The sequence below is a fragment of the Anopheles arabiensis genome, chromosome 3 (assembly GCF_016920715.1).
Source record: "Anopheles arabiensis isolate DONGOLA chromosome 3, AaraD3, whole genome shotgun sequence".
Lineage (NCBI taxonomy): Eukaryota > Metazoa > Arthropoda > Insecta > Diptera > Culicidae > Anopheles > Anopheles arabiensis.
This window is the reverse complement of record NC_053518.1, coordinates 90,052,385-90,077,295: the sequence shown is the minus strand read 5'-3', so window position 1 is coordinate 90,077,295 and position 24,911 is coordinate 90,052,385. Positions and strand designations below refer to the sequence as shown.

At 43.8% G+C, this 24,911-nt stretch overlaps 1 protein-coding gene across 14 annotated transcripts in view; it reads right to left on the bottom strand.

The window, feature by feature from the left end:
• LOC120904619 (protein phosphatase 1 regulatory subunit 16A) overlaps positions 1-24,911 on the bottom strand; it is an 82,562-nt gene that overhangs the window by 25,832 nt on the left and 31,819 nt on the right. For 8 of the 14 annotated variants that reach the window (XM_040314770.1, XM_040314769.1, XM_040314766.1 and 5 more), the window contains exon 2: positions 7,265-7,751. In XM_040314770.1, the coding sequence (XP_040170704.1) occupies positions 7,265-7,344 (80 nt within the window). In that variant the 5' untranslated portion in view covers positions 7,345-7,751. Of the gene's footprint in view, positions 1-7,264; positions 7,752-8,037; positions 8,059-8,305; positions 8,581-24,911 lie in introns of those variants that run through there. The other 6 variants (XM_040314774.1, XM_040314776.1, XM_040314768.1 and 3 more) reach the window with 3 other exon arrangements.

The window sequence follows — 24,911 nt, the reverse complement described above, 5'->3', positions numbered from 1 at the left end:
GGGCAATGTGAGCTGCTGAGAATGCGCCATCTACCACCCAATACACCCGCAGGGAGGTTATCCAACTTGGAACGCATAGTTTGTTTATAATCTCAAACTTCATCAACAAGCTTTTCACGTTCCCGAGAGCGAGCAAGAACCACTGCAGAAATGGGATGTTCTTCTTGCCCATCCCTCTTCCCTAGGGCATATCAAGCTGAATAACATAAACTTAGTTCCCAAGATGCTGGCGAGAACTTTGCACTGACGGAAGGAAACAACACTGCAGCCTACTTCGTTGCGCACCCTCGGCAATCTCGGCGCAAGGGCAATTCGATGACATCAAAATCAATCATAAATCAACTGTATCGTTTGCTGTTGGAAAATGAGCATGTAACACCTTCAATCATCATCCACCAGGCTGGCTGACTGCGAGCCGTTCCATGAAGACTTTTTTTATTAGATTCATACAACATTTTTACCCCGCTGATTGATCAAAATTGCTGATCATAACTGACAGTTTGCTGGCTGCTGCAGATGGGGGTTCATAACATTTTCAACGCCCTTTAGCCGATCAAACCGATTGCGTGTGGTGGCGATGATGGAGGCAGTGGGCGTGCATTTCGTAACACGGAAAGGTGTTAGGCGTTTCGAACGCTTTCATCCCACGTAAATGCTTCCATAATCGACGATTCACACTCAGAGAAAGCGATCATATTCTATTGCGCGTATCGTAGAGCATCGCATAGGAAAGCGTAGGGTGAAAGGAAAACAAACAAAATGGATACGAAACAAAAAAAACTGTTCCATTAAGTCTTGAACGTTCGTCACTTCTGCTCACGTAAATGCTTTCCCAAACCAGTGTCTGGTGGACGCCCTGAGTTTTGTGCATAGGGGGTATTATCAGGTGGATGTTCTTTAATTGTTCGTCGATACAATTCTGCCACGCAATTCATCAATGTTGCATTCATAATACATGATACATGCTGATTGTTTCAGCGTAAAAAAGGTAACTTATTCTAGAAATGATGATATATGCCCCAACGTTTTCCCATGTACTTGGATAGCTCTTCAATTGCCCCGTTTACTGGAGACGTTAAAACCAACAGCGCCAATTGATAAGCGTAGATCGCTAACAATTGTTCAGCCAATAAAGAAAGATACACATGTGAGATAAAAGCACGTAGCAAACATTCATCAAACAAAACCCCAGGCCCCGATAACATCGTGACGGTCTACCGGTCTGCCCCATCGGATAGCTGTCACCCTAATAGAGTCGCTCTAATATCGTCGCCAAACGCATGAGAGTGTGTGTTTGATATCGTCGAGCATTACTACATTCCATTACAGAAGCCTAGATATCACGTAAATTGTGCCCGTTTGCAAGTGTGCGTGTGTTAGGGGAAAGTGCAACTGTGGAGCAAAATTAATTGCATCGCTGATAAGCAACACAACACATGCAGAACCTTCACCACAGCCACGCCAAATGGCTTCAGGATGTGGTCATTTTGAGCAGAACCAAAAAGCATCACACAACACACCAAAAAAGAAGCACCGATGGACGACGACACACCAAGTTTGAGCAAAATTGAGCCAAACTTCGTGGGAGTACAAACCCGCTTCCGGGAATTTTTCATCTCGCTAATGATCGCGAAATTTAGAACATTTAGCAACGAACGAAGCTCTCAAACCACGCAGCCAGACACCAGTCCTTGAGCTGTCATGTCCGACACAACTAGCGACGATTGCAAATTACGAGTGGTGGACGGTTTCTTCTCCGATGACACCGACGACCACGGCACGACAGCAGCTTGCTGCAGTAGAGAGCACGCCCAGACAGACAGACATGTGCTATTTCGTTCGTTGTTTTGTTTTGTATTGTTTTGATGGGTCATTATCTACTACGATAAATGCATCACAACGTGAAACGTGTTTGCGAGAAAGTGAACCAAAAACACGTACTTGAATTGCTTTTGGAGAGCGATCTGATGGGATTTTGCAGTTAGTTCAAAATTGTTGATTTTAACCTTTTAAAGACATTTTCTTGTGTTAAATAACTGTCACTGTAGTTGAAGATTATCATGAGATCAATCCGTCCAATCGATCAACTTGCGAAATCCATAAACGAAGCACTGATGACTTGAGGTGACGATTGGTTGTGAAAAATTATCATGCCATTTCTATTTCGTGAAGAGGTTTTGATCATAAACCATCGAAAGAAGCAAATACATACCTACAAATGCAAAGCAATAAGTCTTCTCCGACACACTCTTATCTGCATCAATAAGTTTTCCAATCAACATTACGGTTTCGCACGTAAAATGTTATCTCCCACCACCACTAGCGCTGGGCAGCATTACAACACCCCGGCACAGCGCACAGGCTGCAGTGCACAGTAATGGCAATAAATACAACATTTTAACAATTGCTTTATAGCTTCCCTTCCACACCCATCTACCGGACACCATGTTACTGTCATTTCTTCTTTCACCACACAATATATCTTCTTGTCTCGCTCTGTACACCGCGGGGGAAGATAGCATGTGTGTAAAAATAAATTTCTAAAAGAGATGCAGCACACTAGATGGAGAGAGAGAGCTTTTGCAATAAAAGTTATTACACGTTTGCTTGCCATCGGAGCAGGTGAGAGCACTCGGAGCCGGTGATACTTTACAGCAACGGAAGCTTAAGGGATAGGGAGTGAAAGGAGAGAAAAAAAAGCTCCATCCTCCAGCTCCAAACCGTGCGACATTGATCCGTAACGAACCCCGGAAATACACTCCGGGGAGGTGATTTTTGTGGCGAAAAAGGAAGATGTTCAACATCCGCCACTACCCCAACAGTGTGTGTAGTAGAAAGCACGATCTCGACTTGTCATGGTGTGAGCAGACAAGCTTGTTTTGATGGTTTCAAAACCTCGAACAGGATGCAGGGCATCGGAAGAGAACGATATAAAGGTTCGTAACTATGACCACAGACAAAAAAAAACACTTCTTCTAGTTGCTTCTTCGATCAGAACTATCCAATTCCACAGCAAGCACACACATAAACAGGCACACGGGACATACGGGTTTGCCGCTTGATAGCCGCAAATGTTTCTCCCATGTACCGTGTGGTACGACGAGTGGTTCACAACAGAGAAAACTAGTACTAAACCAACAAAAGAATAAACTTTCGTCCTGCCCGTTCCGGAACATCTCACAACGCCACACAAGACTGCTGGCGGGGTGTAGTTTCGCCGATTTTTATTACAGTTTCGCATGTCCTGTGTGAAGGAACGGGTTTACGGGAGGGACGTGTATGGTGTGTTTCCTTCGTGCTCTCGTGTCCGTCTGTTGGATGCTATGCTATGCTAGACTACATGATGGATGCTATTATAATGATTTTACGAGCTGTTAAATTTAGCTTCATAAGTTATGCTCGGGTCCATTTACACTGCACGCCCCACTGGGGCATTAAATATTAAGCACATCAATGTTTAAATATTGAAAACACACGGTTAAAGCAAGCAACGGAAGGTCAGTAGCTGGTGAACATTGTGTTTATAGTATCCAACCCAGGTTTAATTTCAATTTGTATTAACACAAATTGCAAAATAAAATCACATTAATATTTATCTTCATTCTTCTCATTTCAAAACCAAGGTAAAGATCACAGAGATGTGACAGAACGTGACAGTCACTCTGTATGATTTATGACCTTCACTGTTTCCCCACCCCTGGGATGACATTGAGGGGAAAGGCACGTCTTTTTTTCCCTACAAATCAAATCCCGACCTAACGAGCACGTGACAGTTGACCGACCGATGAAGAGAGTTTCGTTATTTATATGATAAGTTTTGGGATTGAAGCTGTGTAGCTGGGACCGGGTTCGAGGGACAGATATATTTTTGGCTCTAACAAGCTGATGCTAATTGCCCTCGATCGACACATCGCTACGTTTTGACGTTGCGACTTCTTGTTACAAGAAGATTTAAACATGCAAAACACATTCTTTCGGGACATGATACACGTAGCCAGCTGCAAGATTTAACTGTGAAATAGACGTGTTGAATGTGTGATCAAACCAATAAGTGATAAACTCCCGATGCGTCTTAAGCGGCCTAACAATCATATCTCTAAAAAGCATCAAATGCGGTGTTATGCTAAAAAAATCACTTTTTCCGAAATAATATTACAAAACACTCTCGCTGGGACCAAAGCGAACATAAAAACTCAACCATTCAACCAACCATTTAGCATAATTAGGTCGCACATTCAGTACACTCGCACAAGCGTACTCAAAAACAGCTAAACGCCATCATCTCCCTCGGGGATTAATTAATTCATTAATTAAGTTGCGCTCTTTTATTTAACACACAGCGGGGCAGATGGTTTGCATGCATCTTGCGTGTGTAAATAATAGCGCACACACTCTGAAAAGTGCCATCTTTTCCGCACGGTTAACCCTGCACCAACACCTACATGCATGCGTGTGGTGATATTCAATTTGGTACATAATTAAAAATTCATAGCACAAAATGACAACGTTCTGGCGCGGCATAACGTTGTTACTCACAAAATATACACAAAGCCTCTTCCTTTGTAACTGAACTGAAAAGTAAACAGGTTGGAAAATTGCAAGAAAGAACCTTCTACTTTTCCTTTATTTTTACGTCCTTTCCCTCGCAGTTGTTATTTAACGCCCAGTCAAACCTTGCAAAGGACTTAAACGGAAGCCTCACAGAAAGGAATTTAAGTCATTAACGATTCAATGTAGATTATTTCATGTGCTATGTTTCATCGTGTTGTGTTTCACTCGCACACACATACACTAGTACATAGGTCTAATGAACACCCACGCGTGCACACACTCGCGGGGGTGCAAAAGGGCACGATAATGAGCGGTGGGACGAATTAGCATAATTATGCTTCATATTTCGAGGAAGATCCAATGGGACTCGAGCGACTAGCATCGTGAGTGTTTGTGGTCGTTAAATTAAATACTGCTGCTGCTGCTGCTGCTGCTGCTTCTGCTATCAACGGAAATGCCACCACCTTGTATACATCATCACTCAGAGACACGGAGAAGAAATCACGGCATGCAGTGACATTTTCGTGGCCACCGAGTGATGAGGACACACCACAACAGCACTCGCCCTGTGCGGGAGAGCTTAATAAGCGTAGTTTAATTAGAGTGCACACACACACACGACGGAAGAAGGATGCCATTTTTTGCTTTACTTGTATCGCTGGCAGGTTTTGCCACGTTGATGTTTGGAGCGACTGCGACCGGTACTGGCAACCACGGTACCACCACCCACTGCAGCGCCAGCATCTTTCTGCACTTCCGGAACTCGGTACTGCATGTTTTCCCCTTTTGTTTTGGTTTTTGGTTGATTCGTAGTGAACCAGAATTTTCTTCCACGAAGCAAGATTCCAGTTGCAACAACCTTTTTTTTCTTTTTCTTCTTTAGCACTTTTGGATTTAATTAGCTTATCACATTGCTTGTCTCATCGACAGTTTTGAGTCGATTGAGTTAATATGATGCCACAATTATAGCGCCATTTCGGGGATTAAACCGATTTGTATGCTTTTTTGTATTCGGATTGTGAAGCCGTTCGAGTGAGAACAACAACACACACACGTACACACACAATAACCACTTTAAACAGCAATAAAAACAAAACCTTCACCAACGAATGCAACGCGGAAAGTTGCACTGGGAGAGATTTACGATGTTGGCAATATAATAATTTTAACAAATTAGACCAGCAAGGCACAGTAATCGCTTTTTCAACTGCACTGGCACAATCGCCGCTCGTTCAAAAGGCTTCACGCCGAAACCTTCCAGTACACAAATGTTCGCGTTTGAGCCTACCGAACCCGGACCCGGATCGTACTGCACTGAAGCCGGATGCAGCGGTCGAGGGCCGAGACCGCCAGACGAACCTGACCAAAAAGGAGCGACTTAATCGTAATGCGTCAATTTTCACGATTTACCGCGGCCATATGACCGCGGTGGGGTGCCCGAACTACGCAACGCACGACTTCATGGGGGCTTGAACCAGTGCTTTGGTGTTCGACCCATCGCACAGGCACACACAGAGAGGCAGCAAAAAAAAACAACCCTGACAGCGTGGAAAGTAGCCACACTCCGGAGGGTGTATTTTAGGGTGCCGTTTTTTTTTAGAAAACCCCCAAACTAACATCTTCATCGCGTACGTGGATACACGGTACATAAAAAAAAGATGGAACCACACACTAACACACACTTTTTCGCTTCACCTTTTCCTCTCCGGTTGTGATAAAAAAAGCAACCGCAACAAACGAAAACACAGAGAAAAAAATATGAAAGCTTGAGGAAAAGGAGAAAAAAGACAAACAAATTGAAAGAGGAAGAGGAGAAATAATAGGCACAAAACCAACTGCACAACATGATAAGCCACAGCAGGGCAGAGCAGATTGAGGGTGGAAAACACTAACACACACGCACGCACACGCTCACATGAATGCATGGATGAGCGCACGTGGTGCGTCGGATGACGGAAGAAAGTTTCCTTGCGCACCACATAAGCAACACGACACGATGGATTGATCGGTGTGTGTGTGTGTGGTAAAAGATCGAGGAGAGAAGCAGATCGGCAACGAGTAAAAACACACAAGAGGAAAATCAAAACGGAATACGAAGCGAAACTAACGAAAGCATGCAACGCTGAGCAGGGTTTGAGGTGGGTAAAAGAAAGAAATATAGAAGAAAAGAGAGAAATCAATGCAAAGAGAAAGAGAGGGATGAGATCATCATAAGCCTTTGCCGCTGCACTTGGATTGACTGCAAGAAAAAGTACACACATACACAGACACACCACAACGAATAGTAAATCAGTAAACGAAGCGCGTAAGTTAGGCGGAGGCCAAGCGAGGCGAAAAGAAAAACACAAGCGGATGATAAAAACCAAAGCACGAACTGCACCGCAAACAGCAAACAACGAAAGCTGCACGGCACGATTTGCTGAGCCCCAAAATGCTGTCCCTTGTATTGCTGCTGTTCGGGACGGCACAGCTCTGCACACAGCACGAGCACACGAAACTACGCGCTTCACTCACTAAACGAATTAATGACACCACTTAGCGAGACCTCCTCCGCTTGCATGTGGAGCTTGGTATGACCCACTAGTTGAGAAACAAAAACCAAAAAAACAACACTCCCTCCCACACACACGCGAAACACGCCACTTTTTAGTAAAAGGAGAAAAAAAGAACGGAAAATCCGGCTTCCGAAAAATCCACACGCCACACTACTTACATGCGCGCGAGATGCAGCCGGTCCTGCGTGGAGAGATGCTCGACCTGAGCCATCTCGGCGACTAAATCGGCGTGCTCCATCTTGCCGATGTTGAAGCTCAGCTTGCGGCTCCCGCCACCGGGGGCGCTCGTGCCGCCGCTCGGCGGTGGATGGTGGTGGTAGCGGCTGCCCGGGGCTGCCGCTGTTGCGGTTACGATGATGTTCGCCGCCGTTGCTGGAACCGCCGCTCTCGCCTACAAACTCACACACACACACACACACACACCCCGGAACCAGTGATCTACCGGACACTACACATCGACACACACATATGCACGAACGTGGATATAGACACACACACACAGACACACGCGCTTGGTACACTTTAACACATCTTCCGACACTTATTCCGACACATGTAGATAACACTGGTCTCACTCACTGGCTTTCGGGCGACGTACAAGAGGACGGAGAGGATCTGTGTATGAGGGAGAGGTTATTTTCAGTGCTGCAAAAACGATAAAAAGACAAATGAAGAAGCTGTCGGTGAGGTAAATTGCATCGGTATCGTGCTATGTGCTTTGTTGTGTAAATATTTTCCTTCTGCAATGGCTGCTGTTATCTTGTTGTTGTTCTCTTTTTGCATGCGCTAACTATTTGCAACCAAATTTGGTTGATAAAAGGTAAACACTTCGTCTCGTGGTACCACACATTGTGAATAAGTATTACACCTGTACAGACACACAGACACATACGCATTGAAGCGTGGATAATGTGATAATTATTTAACTCACTCGCGCGCGGCAGTTACTTTGGGACCAAGGAGGAGAAAGATGCACAACACTTAGATAGAGTAGACACGATCTTGAACTTGAGAGAGAAGCTTACGAGTGTGTATTTCACTGCTATATATGTTTATGTTCACGTCACAACTACACACCCCGCACAGCGTGACGCGCGTTTGCGATCATGCAATCAATTCACACCACGTATTAGAATAAACACTATTTTTTTTGGGAAGAGTTGCAGGCTGGCCCCCCGCACGACGTAATTTTTCTTCACCTTTTTGTGACATTGCGATCGATTTAGTCACATGCATTGGACTTTTGTTAACACAATCTATACGACGAAGTGTATAACAAAAGCTTCCACCATTGAAGCGCGAGCGAAAACTTTAGCTCAAATCGGATTTGAACGCATCATGCGTTGTGCGACGGGCCGTGTCGCTCACTTGACACCATGTGACCGGTTCGGATTGCACCACGTAGTTTGACCTCCATATTCAAATCAATTGGTGCCTTTTTTTGCTTCAGTTTGTGTCAATTCTACGTTACACACATTTCACCAAACAAACTTTATTATCGATCTGAAAGTAAAAAAGAGAAGAAAAAAACATACAGTCAGAAATTTCCAAAACAAATTTTTAGCAATATTAAATTTTACTTCAATTTTTTGCAATATTACTAAAAAAAAGCATTCATTAAAGTAATTGCTAATTGTGATTTTCAACACCTAAACAGCAATAGCTATCCCCTATCTCACGTCTTAATTTAGAGTTTCACCGTAAACAGCATTTTAAAGTCCAATTTACTTGCCCATTTTTTTCTAATGGACGCTTCCAGCGAACATCGCGTGCACCACACGCACACGCCTCATCGTCGGCGATGGTAATTTAATTCTCAGCTTCAATTTTTATCAAAGCAATTGCTTCCCCAAATGCCGACGCAAAGAGATGCCGCCCCAGTGGCGAAGAAGAAGCATCGAACACGCACCGAAAGCTGCCAACTAGCCCAGGGCCCAGGTTTCCTATATAAAATGTATCGGTCGTTAAAACGTCGAAAACAGAAAAAAGAAACGAGGTAACGGGGTAAAACGTGGGCACCACCACCATCTAACCGATAAGTGCGATCAATCATCTCTCTAGTTTTTCCTTCTCTCTCTCCCCTAGGTTATAGTATGTACGAGGGAGGTATATGCAGCGTTCACGCATAAACGAATTTCCACGCTGCCCACCCTGCCACCTGCAGGGAAAATAATATGTGTTGCGGTGAAAGATCCCACGGTTTGCGAATTTCTGCACACGTGTACGCAAACCGATTCGAAGCTAGTGTGAATGGTTGCTGTTGTAGCAAATAGTCGATATTTCTACGAACCCCCCTACCATACCATCCCGATCTTTGTTGCACAGTCAACTGTGTATGTGAGGGTGATTTTTTTTGAACAAATCCTTCGCTTTCTTCCCCCTCCTATTGGCAAAGGTGTCTACCGATTACTAACGAGCGATTGCGATTATTTCGTTTACTTGTTTACTTCCTTTCCGTCCCACTCCGGTGGAGAAAGAGACACCGACAATTGTGGGCGGGGGCATCTTTATCACTCTTGCGAAGGTGTAAGTATACACAAACAAATGGTGGAGAAACTTTAGAAGAACAACAAACTTTGGAAAAACATAACCCTCAATCTTCGCACACGGACGGTCGTACACGGCAGACGCACGACCATAACGTTGACGGCAGTTGGACGGATTGGAGGAGCACCGTGCTTAACGGAACACACAAATCTCAAGCAGGGTAAGGCAGTGTGTGATACGTGATTAAGGTGTATTACATTAAAGGCCAAATCAGCGGATAGGTACCGAAATCGAATCGAATTTCAAGGAAACGGTGAATCAAAGAGAGAGGAAGCCAATTAGTGTGTATATGCGTGTGGTGCGCGGGTGAAATAAACAGCACACTTGACCCTGGGGAAGAACAAAAATGTGTTACCAGTGTAGTGGAAAACGGACTAGCGGGAAACAATTTTGTTTAGTGCTGGAGAAACGTGGATATTTCATATAGAGTGAGCACAATTCTTCATACCAGACACAGGTGATTCTGTAGAAAAGAAAGGAACACGCTACCGATAAAGTGATAGTATTGGAATCAAATTAACATTAAGCGAACACACTTTTCATTAGTCTCTTGCTACGGGTATGCACAAAATCTTAGCGTTCTTAGCTGCCTAGGGAATATTAAACTGTTTTCATGAAATGGACAGAAGCAAAATGACTAACTTGTAATCAAATTTAATTCTGTGTAAGGAGGTGACAGCATCTGACTCTTCATATTTTAACTCCATCGAGAATGATGCAAGAAACGTGTGCTTAAGTCAGCTATTAAGCTAACTCGATCATGCCCATTGGCATATTAATTGCCATGTCCCGAGGTTGTTTATTGGTTTGCAAATTTATATTTCACTTTTTTACATTTTGCCAGACATTTTGCACATTCCTTTAACGATTTATTTCCTACCAGTCGGATATCTGCTTCCAATCGCAATCGGCTTCCTCACTTCCATTTAGCCCAATACTGAAGTAAACATTACCTCCCCATCCCTAACATGGTTCGATGTGTGTTCAAAGTGTGTAATCTTCAAGGAAGCCGATAGCAACGGGTAACTATTTGCACAACCCAATTAAATACTTTCCCTGCACCGGCACTGGGACCGAATCGCACAGCGGGATAGTTTATAATGGTGCGTATGAGGTCATAGCCGTTCCTCTTAAAACTTCGTTGACCATTTGGGTTATCGGAACGAGTTGATTGGTTGCAATGAGTGAGATCCGAATCTATGAGTTCAGTCGAACATTGTAATTGTGATGGAGGGATGCTAAAGTGTAAGATTAACGAATGATGGTAGGCAAGCTGATTGACCATCGAACGAATCTGAAGGCCAGCTAGAGCTACTGCAAATACTACCTTATGTAGATTCAGACATTTCTGTTTATTTCTTTGACCAAAGAACGACCACCGAACGATCGAAATTCTGATCAAGAAGATTCTGCGAATCATATAACGCGTGTTATCTGCTGGGATATGGATGGTTTCTGCAATCGTCATATAACATATTCTCCCATCGCTAAGTCAACCGAAAAACGAAGCGAATGTTTGCTCGAATTTACACACACACACACACAAACACATCGCAACCGCACATTCTGAATTCGTAATGCAGATCAAACACCAGGCACACGCTAAGCTTCACCGACTGTACCACATAGCCGTACCGACGCGCTTTTGCCCTACCACGCCACACTGTGATTTAGTTGTTTCCGATTGATTTTCACCTACTCACTCACCCGGGCGTGGTATCAAAAATTCATGCCACACATTCAAGCGATGAGCGAAACACGCAAAAAATTCACCCGGCACTGTCATGGAATATTAATCACACTCGGTCATATTTACCTCCCCCAGGAGCTGGTGCGATGGCGGAAAATACGCGCAGCACTGAAGCGTTTGCTTGATTTAAATATCACTTTGGGAAATCGGGCCCAACGGTACACACACCTTGAGGACACTGAATTCCTGAATTCGTGTTTGCCAAATAAAAATCAAAGCAAAGGCATGGAGGAAACGGTATTAATAAGCTACGTCAATACGTTGTACGATTTACGGTATGTACGTGATGGAAATATTCAATCACTTAAAGCACAACGATGATGAATGGCCAATATTTTTCGCGGAAAACACACACACAGGTATATCTCCTGGCACTTTCAGCATTTCACTTTGATGAGTTCAATAAAACTTTGTTGCTCTCCCGTCTCCCGGCCAACCTACAAAAGAGAGAGAAAAAACCCTACCACGGCTTTGATAAATTGGATTTATTTTACAAAATCAATCATCTTTAACGATCCAGCCGCACGGTACTGTTGGCACCGTTCACCGAGGCAAGTATAATGAGTGCGCGCCGATTTACGAGCGACGATACATTAAACCCGAGCGACGGTACATAAAACGGAACGGGCAAAGGATCAGGTGTTTGTCAGTCCGCATTTAGTGACAAGTTCACGGGCCATGGCGTTCAAGGTCCGGCGAAGGGAAAGGAGCGAAGGTTGGACGGTTTTTAATTGGTACGGTCCCATGGACAGCGTAAAAGAGAGGGCAAACATCTATTGATGGGCGCCCACACTTTGTGGAAGTGTTACGATGTGCGTGTCCTACGAGTGTATTTTTTACTCGAACCGTAGGCAAGTGTCACCAGAAACCGTAAAATCATTTTCAAAGATTTTAATTGCGACACGAATTTGCTTACCATTCCTTAGGCTGAGCCTTTACTGTCTTATTGAAAGTACGCAGCCAGTTGCAAGGCGTGAGGTACCATGCGGCTCCATCGAATATTGTTACATCTGCTTTTTATCGCTTCTACCAATTAGTTTGCAAAACCCGGTTCCATTCCTTAACTTTTCCAACAAAACAAGCAATTATCGGGTTCACCATCACCCATCAAACACTATTGCTTGGGTTTCATTAAACCGTCATTAGCAGACACACACACACGTCGGAGGCAAACCCGAATTCTGACGCTGCTTCAAGTGCGGCACAAAATGAAGAGCATTAATAAATTAACATCATTCTCGTCTCTCCACTGTCAATGGCACTGACGGGTTGCTAAGTATCCGAACAAGATGCTTGACAATGAGCCCCTGCCCGGCCTGTCCATCAAGCGAGCTTATTGGGATCGGTTTTCTGCAGAAAACTGACTTGTCCATCTTCCCATCTTCCCATCTTCCCCGGTCGCATCGTCTATTCATTCAAATAATTCGACCACATTCGGTAGCAAACAGCATGGCAGCTTTTCCCCGGTGGCACAACCGAGCATCCCATCTGCTCTCAATCAATGAATCGGCGCGCTTTTGTTGATCGGATGAACGGAGGAGCGCACGGGCAGCAGAGAGATTAATTGCCGACGGCTGACACATCGACTTTCAATCCCATTAGATGATCCTAAAACGCTTGCAAATACCTTGCCTCTACTATACGTGGTCCATCCGCCCCCGAAGGAGGTCTGAGCTCGTTTGCGCTGAAAATGGATGAGCAAAATTTTCACGTCCGAAACGCAGCACCACCAGAGCTATACGAAACGACGTCTGGTGGGAAAACCCCCACCGGGAGAAGTGTTAATTACGATCGATTCTGTGGAACGCGTATTTGCAAATCGGGTAAATATAATCTAACTCTCGTACGCCGTCCTGTCGTCGTAAATGTGTAAAGCGAATGGATTTGGTGTGCTTTGGTTCAATATGGAGCAGAACCAATACCGTGCTGCGCTTGATTAGAATGCAGCGGACAGAAGTTCTACACTTCGAGTTGGCAATGCAATTGCACAATCCATTGTCCATTTTCACGTGCCAGCGTAATAGAGGGCAATAGAGTTGCAGCGCAATTATCGTGTGTCCTCTGGACGGTAGAATGCGTATGGAGCATATCAAACCTTCATTAATATGCTTGAACTGAACGCTCTGCAAACTAACAACCGGTGATTGGTAATTATAAATCCCTTTTGTGAATGTGCCGCTACCAAATGAGCACACGCATTACTGTGTTTATTTCCTTTACGGGAGGGAAATTTCAAAAGATAAACAGTGTGTAACATTTCTCATCAATACTATTTTTGATACTAATTATTCGTTCAACTGCAACGTAAATAAATCAGATCAAATTTTGTAAATGAATGCCAACTATCCTTAAAAAAAACTGCGAAAGAGTGAACAACTTATTGTAATAATCGGTAACAATTCTGTGTCTACAAAAGGTTTTTATGTAATCGCTTCCAAATTGGAGGCACTTTATTTACAAACACAGTCGTTTAAACTCCGTTTTTGAATCGATCACGCAAGACAATTACCTCAAACCCAGACACCAGTAGTTAGGGAATCGCCCTAGTGGAATCCGGCCATTCCAGAGCGTCCTTGGCTATCGCCGTGACCCAAAAATAGGCCTTCTCCCGCCCACCCCGGAAGATTATTTTTATCCTTGCTTCAATCAAACACACTGCTGCAACCCGGAGCGACGTATCCTTGCTGCTAGCTTCCCGTCCACAAAATGTGTGTTCCAGAACGCCCCGAAATGAGGTTAAGCTTCCTGGGTTGTTTGTGAAAAAAATGAAGAACACACTCACAAGGGCAACAGGGATAAGGGGAAGTAAAACTTTTACAAACATAAAAAGCTCGCTTTGTAAACAAACCACAGAGAGAAGAGGCAAGGTTACAGGAATGCATTGAACCTGCCACAGCTGCGTTCAGCTTGCTTTCTTTCATTCCGCTTTAGCCGCGTTCTAGGCGTAAACGACACACGCAAGCGGCTCCATACGGTCCCGTGTTCAATGTAACGGGCGCTAATCTTACGATTGCAACAGCCCAGCCCAGCCATCTTCGGGATAGACACCCCGTACCCCCACCCCAAGCGCCCGACATGTGTTCGAATATTGCATCCATCGCCCATCTAGGTTAATGGACGTAGCACACGCGATAAAGTGCAGCTCCGCGCGGCGGATTTGGTAGCTGGGATGTTTAACACACATACACGCAGAACAATTCCACAGCCAGGGGGAACCTGCAATAAAACACAGAAACCTGCCAGCAAATGAAAGGAGCAAACAATACCGAGGAAATGAGGCCACAGGTTTATGCGGAACCTTTTTGTTTCGCTTCCGGTGCTGGTGCTGGTGGTGTCCTGGAATGCACAGCAGTCGGTGCAGACGTCTATGGCTGGCCAGTGGTGGTTCCCACAACCTTGGGGGTAAGCGATTGCACCGGAAGCAGGTAATAAAATGGTAGCGCACACCGGAAGCGAAACACGCGAGTGTATCGGCGAACCCGCGGCTAAGGTGAGTTAAGCATTTCGGGGTATTTCTGTGTAGGTGTGCACGTCTGTGAGTGGGATTAATGTACAGGGAGTAGTAGCAGTAGTAGTAGTTGTTTACAACTTATGTGCATATGTCCTTGATTGTTTGCAGTTATGATGAGTGTATGCAGTTGAGGTTGTGCAGGGCGTAGCTAGCAGCAAAACGATGGATTATGTTTCGCTCCTTTCGGCTAAGCCCTAGGCTAACGGAAGGTCCTTATGCGAACTAGTTGTTGGTTTTGGAAAAGTATAAATTTAATACTGCATTTTTATCAAATGCAACAATATGCATTTAAATTCAATTGTCACACAAACTAGATTCAAACTAGAGATTCTTTTGTCCATCATTTATGACATGAGCCGTAGCAATGTTTTAAATTTATCATAAAAATTCATTATATTCTACCAACACCAACCATCCATCAGTGTAATGAAGCATTACAGAAAAACGTCTACAATGAATGAGATACCCAAAACGGGAATTCAAAGTCAAATTTCCGGCATGGTAAATTATGTTTGTATTTGCATGTTTTTTTACCGCCCCATTGGTGGACCGGATTTCACCCCAACAATGTTGTCACTGAAAAGCAGCATGTTTTTTTCCCTGCTATGTACGCCCAATGCCGTGCTGAGCATTGTACTTCTAAGAAGGTTCCTCAAACTGGGGTGTGGAAATGTACGTAAAGAAAAGAAAATATAACAAGAAATGTCATTAAACTCAACAAAATCATAAAACAAATACAAGAAAATGAATGGCAGATCAACTTTGCCAGATTGTTGTTTTCGTGGTTTTAATGTGAAAAGACCTCTGGGATAAAATTAATCTCAAACAACAATGCAAATATCAAATTCAATCTTGTTGCACACTATTCTGTCAATCAAAACCCAAAATCACAAGCCAACGATTTCGATATTATTTTATAACACACTAAATGCCCTTTGCTCTTGGGTTCCATATCATTATGCGTCTCAATCAAAACATCTTCTGACAAACGGAAATGCCTAAAACATCTTTTTAGTTCTCGAAACAAAACGTCCAACGCGCTGTGTTTTCGTGCCTCCAGGTTAAAGCAACCGGATGTCACCGGAAAAAGGCAAAAGATCCATCCTTTCCCAAACTCCCCGTTCGCACTGTTTAAATATGTACACTTGTTGGCGTTCAATTTCCGTCCCTAAGTCCTGAGCGAAGGGAACAAACAGAAGAAGAAGCACAAAAACCATCGCCAAATGCACAATAGCTCCCATTCGAGGCTCCCGGTTTTGCTACAGGAAAAAAGAAAAACGAGAAAGCAAAGCTAGGCAAACAGCAACAACCAAACTAAACTACAAACACAAACCAACACAGCCGAAAAGGTTTCGTTTGTGCCATTCGCTACTGTTTCTTCGCGCACTAGCACTGTCCGCCCAGCTTGGTGTGAGTGTGATATGCTTTATGGCGGATTCGGAAATCTATGCGCTAGCTTTTCCCGCTTTATGCCGTTCATCGCGAGTGTGCGCCTTCCGGGCATATGTTTGCGCAGCGCATTCATCACATTATTGACGCTTGCTAAAAGGGATACACACAAGGAAAGAGGTGCACACTAATGTGCACAGTTTCAATTGCTTCTTCTTCTGGTTAGACAACCAACACTCCGTAGCACAACGTTTAGGTCACTTTGAAGGAATATGGTTCGAAAAATAGTAAATGATTTATTTTATATTATTTCACTACTGCTATGGAAAAGGGAACAACACATTTTCCCACAACATTGACAAACCACACGAGCCATTTTTCGCACTTTATACGAAAAACAGCGCAATATACGCCGTGCCTCGGATGCTTGCCACGTTGCCCCGTCACGACATGTGGGAATGATACGTTCATTTAATTATTTGCTCGCCTTTCTTCTCGGTAACAGTGCTAGTTCTCGTGCTAGTCTCGTACCGCAGGATCCGGCGCACGTCCAATGGGTAACGTTCAGTGTGGTTGGTAATACGACAGGCGGCACAACTCTGCGCACAGGATGCAAATGCAGAATTATGGAAGCTGTTCTCTATGTTGTAGTTAAATCAAATTAGTTCGCAATTACTTCCACTGTTGGAGCGAAAGAGCAGAAGCGTTTTGAGTTCATATTCTGGAAACATGAAAACACTATTCGTCTTTACATATTTTCAGGCATTTCAAACTAAAGCATTTTAAACAATATAATAAGAAGGGTCTTTTTAGAGTAACCATGTATGAAATATCGTTCTTTAATCTTATTTTGCTCTCATTCATATACAGCATCCACACTCCCTGCTCCCGGCAAAGGCGACCAAAAAGGCACCTCGTATTATTCCATCGAAAAATAAAGGACTCGTGTGGTGCATGTTGCGGTTGTGGCGTTGGAAAATGCACTCCATCGCTCTGCGGAGCTGCATCCATGAGACTGAGTCGAGTAATAAAGGCAAGTACCGACACACAGCATCCGGTGCCGATGATTTAGACACCACCCGCTTTTGGCAGGATAATAATTACACAACCAGCTCGTCCGTCATGCTGTACTGCGCTGCAGTACGATCTCATCGCATCCCTACAGCCATCTTTGGTGTCGCCATCGGAAAGCCAATGGCTGACTACGCATACCCGGGTGCCTCTTTCGCCGCTTTAGCCACAGTTCATATCAAGCTCGTATCATCAAGTGCTCGGTCTGTGATGGATTTGGTGGTGGAAGCGCTAGGGAATGGAAATTTAGCTTTAGGGGGAGCTTGGTTAACCACAACAAATGGATACTTCCCAGCTCTGCTGGTGCAATAACCACCAATATACGGTTGCTCGTTTCTAGGAAGCTATTACATTTAGAGTAAATGCCTGAAAGTGCTTTTGGAGAATGCTTTCAATGTTTTTTTTTTTATGGATGAATTTGGTTTTCCATGTTTACAAGCTTACGTAGCAATTTATGGCACTCAAAACACTTCAATCACAACATCTGTCAAAGTTCGAAATTTATATCTCTGCACCATACGGTACACGTTGCACCTCCCTCTCCTCACACCCCATGTCACTCGCAGGCGCATTAAAATCCTTCACCACTGGGCCTTTTATCGACATTATCGCTGTGGACCAATCGGAATCCTGCTCCATTAGCGAGAACCCATCCGATAATGCCGCAGGTCCATAAATTAATAAATATTCATACGTGATAGCGATAAACGATCCAGCAATCTCGTTCCCAGCTCCAGGCAATGGCTCGCTGGTAGCTCCAGTAAATGGATGATGGACGCGTATGGTCATCGTGTAAATGAGAAAATAACAAAATGTGTAAACATCAGCAGCCGAATGAAAAACGTTACAGCGAAGAAAGGAACAGCATGTTGGGTTAGAATTTTGAGCGCTGTTGGTTGTTTGAGTTGTAATGTTTGTAATGTCACGCAGAATTTGTCATCATTTTTGGAAGTTCAAACCACTAGCACTGAGCCTAGATAACTTTCCGATAGAATATAAAGTCTTAAAACCTGTGCGTGAGCAATTCTTTAATCAACTTTCGGTCTTGTTATGCGTCTACTCATCTCTGGATGATGAAGTATTGAATAAAGTGCCGTTTTGATGGTTATCACTTCTACACAATGTTACCTGTTAAAGTTGCTTACAGCAAAATAAGTTTCAAAACTTCCAGTGATATTTGACGTCATTCGGAAGTTAGCAGATTCGAGATTTGAGTGTAAAAATCAGTATCAGTAACTTATGTCATTTGCAGCTCTATGCTCGAAAATGTCTTCATTATTCTGTTCGATTGTAACTTGAGATTACAAGAGTTCAAATCAAAATTAGACCTCTGTCTTACACTTTGTTGCCACTGTCGTTCGTAACCATCTGTACAATGGGTCACGACACAGTTTTCTCTCACAGTTCCGCCACATAATCCGCCTGATCTCATAATAAACTTACACGCTTCCCCGGGCATATCTTAAATCTTACGGCGGATGGACGTTGCTTACCGTCATGTTACAAGCAACTCTCCCATCCTATGCCTTATGATTTGCCGACCTTGCTTAAACAAAAACGTCGCACCAAATAAGAACATTACGCCTCAGGGAACAAACCCCGTAGCTTCCTCAAATATATTTCCACTCAAGCTTGTCCAGCTGGAAAACCTTTTAATTCACTCATCTGGAACTGGACCTTGGATGTCACCAAACTTGGCGCGCGCGTTATAAGCTCCACATTCCCGGCTGCCCCCGGTACTAGAAAACTCTTAACCTTTGCACTTTTCATTTTGGCATGTGACAATTGACTGTGGAGCAAAGTGGAGGGGGGCTCACATCTACCGGCAAACCGTCAACCAATCCGTGGCAACTATTCTTCGTTACTTTGTTCGAGTTCCACCCGATGTTTTCTTCATTTCCCCTTTTCTATCGCTTTTCATGGTTCGTCGCTCCATTACTCAAAGGTTGTACGATGAAGGAAAAACAAAGCAAAGAATAATAACAACAACAGCAACCGAACACAGTCTACACGCTTAACTTACAACATAATGTTGTCTTTTCTAACGATTACAAACGGCAGCCGGTAACACAGGCCCGGGACGCTTGTGCGAAAGCGGCGCCGAAGACGTCGATTGTTGCGTGGGGTGATATCGCGACCCGTTCCATCCCCCAAACTCTCCTTTCCCTTTCCTTTCCACCACTCTCCTTTCCCTTCGCCCACCGGAGTGCGGAAGTGCGCCGTACGCGTGGTAAAAGAAAATTGGACTTTCCCGCCACCGCCGGGGTCATGACGATGATGATGCTGATGATGTCGTCGTCGGCGGGCTAGAAGACGACGAGATGACAACGATACCATTACCAGAGTTCGCATTTCGGACAAGTTCGACAAGGAGGGTTGAATAAGGGAAAGAAGAAAAAGAAGTACAGGGGAAAACAATACTGCCCAAGTGAAAGAAACCCGGAACCCGTGCATTTTTTTTAACGGGAAAGACTCCCACGGATAGGGGGGAACAGCGGCATAAAAAAACGTTGAAGCATAAAAATAAAAACAAACAATTTATTCATGCGACAAACATCGGTACAAACGTCGGAGACGATCGGGCGAGACGGCACGAGACGGTCGTTAGATATGGGTTTTGACGGTGTTTTATCGGCTGTCTTAGTGCCGATCAATTCACCGAAAGCGTGTGCCGGCGGAAGGTGGGTGGGAAATAACGCAAAAGTACATCCCGGCAAGTGAATGCGGTGGAAAGCAGTGCAGAAGAAAGACGGCACAGCATCTTAGAAACGGCACTATGAAACATTATTAGCAGAGTGTCTGACTGTCGCTCTCCCACTTCTGTTGGTTCGCTTAGCAGAACAGTTTCCAGTTCGATTCGCTGCAAAAAAAAGGCAACCGACAAACCGCTGGTGGAGGCAAACCTTGCTTCCGCAGGGTAAAGGGAACAGATAAAATCCTATGATTCAGTGATTTTCTCCATGTAAAACCGCTGTCGTTACGCTTCGAGCAGGCAGCAGTTGCAGCTCCTGCTTGCGTCGACTGCTCCCGATTTTACGCTGGAGGGTACCCTTAAAGCAACGATTTTCTACCTCGGTTAGTTTTGCTTGGGACGGTTGAACGGTGTTTTTCACAGCGTCCTGTTTTCAGAGCATTCCTTAGCGTCCTTGGCGGGCTGAGCAATGTGGAGGGTGTGCAATGCAAAATAGTGATTTATATGTATTTTTCTCTCTACTGCTTTTACTCAAACCGTAGCTAACACACATTTAACTCGTGCTCAAACGGTGTGCATTGACATAATGCCGGCAGGTATGTTGGAATCATTACAAGTGTTCCGATGAAAGACATAGATAGCGTAGCGAGGAGATATTTTCCACATTGAGTGTTACAGTAATATATTGTAAGTACCGAGCTATATAAACATTTCAATTTCACTTTAAAGGGAAGACTTACTATAAAGAAGGGAAGCTGTCTTCAATATGACATAGTAGTGCTATTTGTCTTAAATCCTGATTGTTTTGTCAAATCAATCGGTAAACATTGTTTCCACTTAATCATCAACAACAAGATTACACTGCAGATTATCAAAGAATCATCAATCAATCACTAATATTGCATCACTTATCGACTAGCCAATAATGTTTGCTAGCCTTGTTTCTAACTCTAGTCTCGAGAAGCGTCGTAAGGACATAAACAAGAATTGAATCACTTCTTGTTTTGCATTTCAAGCGCATAATCCACTGTAGCAAAACAATCATTTCCAGTAGTGCACTACACAAAAAGTTAAATTAAAGCCAATGTTCACAGCATCGCAACTCTATTACGATGCGTCGATCTCGCAGAATGATTTATCTCGCGTCTATTTCATACTGTCATTCGCACACACACGACACCGACCATACGCTTACGCTAGTAGCATTCCACACACGGGTTCGCCAGGCGTTATGCTGGTCCCCAGTCAACACACATTCATGATCCTTTCTCATCACTGCACTCCGCCCACCACCCGTCAACGGAAGCGGGCAAAGGATCATAAACGGGGGCGCGCGCGCGCGAGCACAACGCTGCGGAGTCTAAATCTGCTTTCAATCGTTGATCGATTTATGCAAATATCCCATAAATCATTCCGATTTATGTACACCGGAGGGCGGCGTGGCGATCGAACAAAAGGCACCGGAAAATAAAGGATGTGAAAAGCCAAAAATAGCACCAACGCTATGGGTTAAAATAAATTGGCAAAATGGTACCGTGCCGCTTAGATGCTAGCTGAAGTGATTTTTTTTTACAAAATGTATGTGTGTGTGTGTTTTTTCACGATTGTTATTTGACAGGCGAAAATAGGGGAAAAAGGGAAACATTGGGTTTGTCTGATTGTACGGGATACTGGAGGAAGATGAGAACAGGATTTTGTGAAAACGCTAAAAACGCATTCTTTCACCGAAGTACACGCAAACTGGCTCTCTTTTGTCGATGAATTTTAACAATCGAAACAATAGTGACACGCAAATGAAGGTTAAAAGCAGAATTTATCAAATGGAACATTCAAATTTGTCAATCGCAATAGAAAATAACCTTAAAATAAAAACAGTACATGTACGTACGAACCGATCTGAAAATGGCACGATTGATTGCCGAGAAGCACCCGAAAAGCAAAGCTGTTGCAAAACGGCAATAAAACATTGCAACATTTGTTTTCGAACCCACGGAGCTGAAAGTTCTTGCCACGACACGACACGTGTTCCATCATGACAAGTGGAAACTGAAGCACGTCAAAAGCTCGCTGCAACATTCAGATAAAGAAAGAGGGGCAATAAATGCATTTTTAATAAATCGGATTTCGTCCTGCTGCAACCAACCATTCGCCATTCGGACATATCGTTTTTTTGTTCAATGCCATATCGAGATCCATTTCGAATGGAAATCGCACGTAGAGCAGCGTTGACTGAGCTCTGTTTGCTCGAAGCGGAAACAAATCATGGATCCAAAAATCGATTACTTCTTTTCCGCTGAGCGGCATCGATCACTCCAAGTGGACAATTTATTTTATAAATTGCTTTATGCTTCGATACGTACCATGTTTGTACAATTGTGTGTAGTTGAAAGTATACAAACGAATATAATGCACCGTGTAGTAAACGAATACAAACATAACTAACCATACAAGACAGTAGCTGGAATTTGAACTTAATACTCGAAGCAATTTATTCCTACCCACGTTCATCACTATTAAATTATAATAAAACAATCTTCGTAAATCCCAAGCAGCAATGGAACTCATACAGCATTTTGGGCAACAACAACAACAAAAAAAAAACAAGCTACGTCCTAAGCTTATCTCGTGTTATAAATCTGCTCCTTCATCTAGGGCTTTTCTTAGCCGTAATGCAAGAAATCCAGCATGACGCATGGTTTCTGCCGGCAAACACCACACGACGACCCAGCTACTTAGGGCACAACGACATCCGCTTGGCCCTGACGCCTGATGAGGATTTATTCTTCACTGCAGATATTTATGAGGATTCGCCCTTTCAGCCCGTGAAGAAAGTTTGCTAACTTTGTTATGGCGATCTTTGTTGCGTACGCTTTTTGCGGAGCTTACTTTCTGCGCAGCTATACTCTACTCGCAGGTTCGACAAATTGACTATTGCGAAGCATATTTTTTGTTTGCCGGTGCCATTCTTTTGCTTGAATGGAAAGACAAATCGCATAGAGGCAAGCGAAGACGCACCCGTAAGGCGTGGTGTGGCTCCCGTGTGATGCTCACACATGTGTCGCGCACTGGGTGCGATTTGCTCGAGATTGATGAATTTTGTACTGTGCGTACAAGACGTTTGCGTGATGGTACTCTTGACAAATACGATAGGAGCTTTGCGTAGAGAAGTTCATCGCTCGACAGTGGCCGAAACTTGCAAAAAAGTAAGTTTATTATTCATGCAATAGCATTTTTATACAGCCCCAAACACCAGCGTCGTTTATGACACCCACCAAAAGCGAAACCCTTGGCATCATATCAAGCCAAATCCACCAGACCTGTTAATAAAGAGACTAAATTTTATTTTTGCTCATAGTTACATAAGCCAAGCTATGACACTGCTGCTAAAATATACATGAATTACAGTGCACAACAAAGGCCAACTGTGCACACTGGCTTGCTGTACGCTGTTGTATCATCATCCGCCGATTCGAGCGAACGACAAACGTTGGTGCGATGTCAAAAGTGAAATTGTTTCCTAGGAAACTGATTTCAGTGTACGAATTGCACAATGCTTCATCCCGTGGGTCTACCGTGGCGGCAAGAAACCACAATTGAAACGAATTGTAACTCGATGTGTAACGTGGAACAAATTCGGTGTTGTTTTCTCCCGTTCTTTTACCCTTTTTTCCATTTCAGTTTAATTTTGATTTCTCGTAGTTTTCCCACGTCGTTTTCATTTTTGGAGTTGACAATCAAAACAAAAATACCACTGGAGTAAACATTTGTTAAGCGAATGGTTACACAAAGTAATTTCATTTGGAGCCACGTTGAACTGTGTTTGAAATTAATATTTAACGTTGATATTCTCGTTACACTAGATAGTACAATCGGCAGCACATGCTGTAAAACGATAATTCTCCAGGGCTGAGTTTCGAATCCTTAAAAATCCAGAGATAGAATGTCTCGTTGAGCTTTGAAGAACTTTTTCAGACCGGGACTGAAGGCAATAAATCCAACTCACAAAAAAAAAACTAAAAAATATTGTCAACAAAACGTTTTGAAAAAAAAATGAAAGAAGTCTTTTGAATCGCCAACCAAAGGCAAAAAGAGGCAATCAAATGCATATCGCTGGTACGCATATTCTTCGCATAGATACACACACACACCACAAGACAATTTCGTTTCACTTAACTGCACACTCAATTATCATTACGACCAATGATTGGAAAATAATATGCCATCATCTCTCCCAACGGCGTGGTATGTTGTGTGCTATAGGGCAAGCCATAAGCAACACCACCTCGATCATAACTAGATGGTACACCCCACCAACCCCGCTTGCTACATTTCTTCCCCGCGCACCGTAAACACGACACAAGCCAAAGCACAAGCAACTAGCACTCTCGATTAGGTGTTCATTAATTAATCGTACATGCGATCGAACGAAGCTTTCAAACCGAACGGGCGAGCACGCGTAGCTATGGCGCGGCGTTCTGCAAAATCATACGCAGCAAGCAACTCACAAACGCACCAGCAATACGCGCTTACGTGTACGGTGGCGTGACGTGCCGCAATGTTCGTTCGATATGCACCGATTGCTCGAAAGCGATATAAATTTGATCGACGAAATCGAAAACGAGAGCCTCCCCATCTACCCCAAAACTCATTGCATTTATGCGCTCAGTTATGCGATTGATGCGATTAACGATACCCATCATGCTCAGTGGTGCAGTTTTCCTTCTCTCTCTTCGCTTCTTGCTGTAAGCGAAGAGGGGGAGAAATCGTCCGCCAATTGATTGCCAATTTTCAATTCTATAAATGTGCTCTGCCATCTTCTACCTTCTCCCTCCCTTCGGGGGTCGT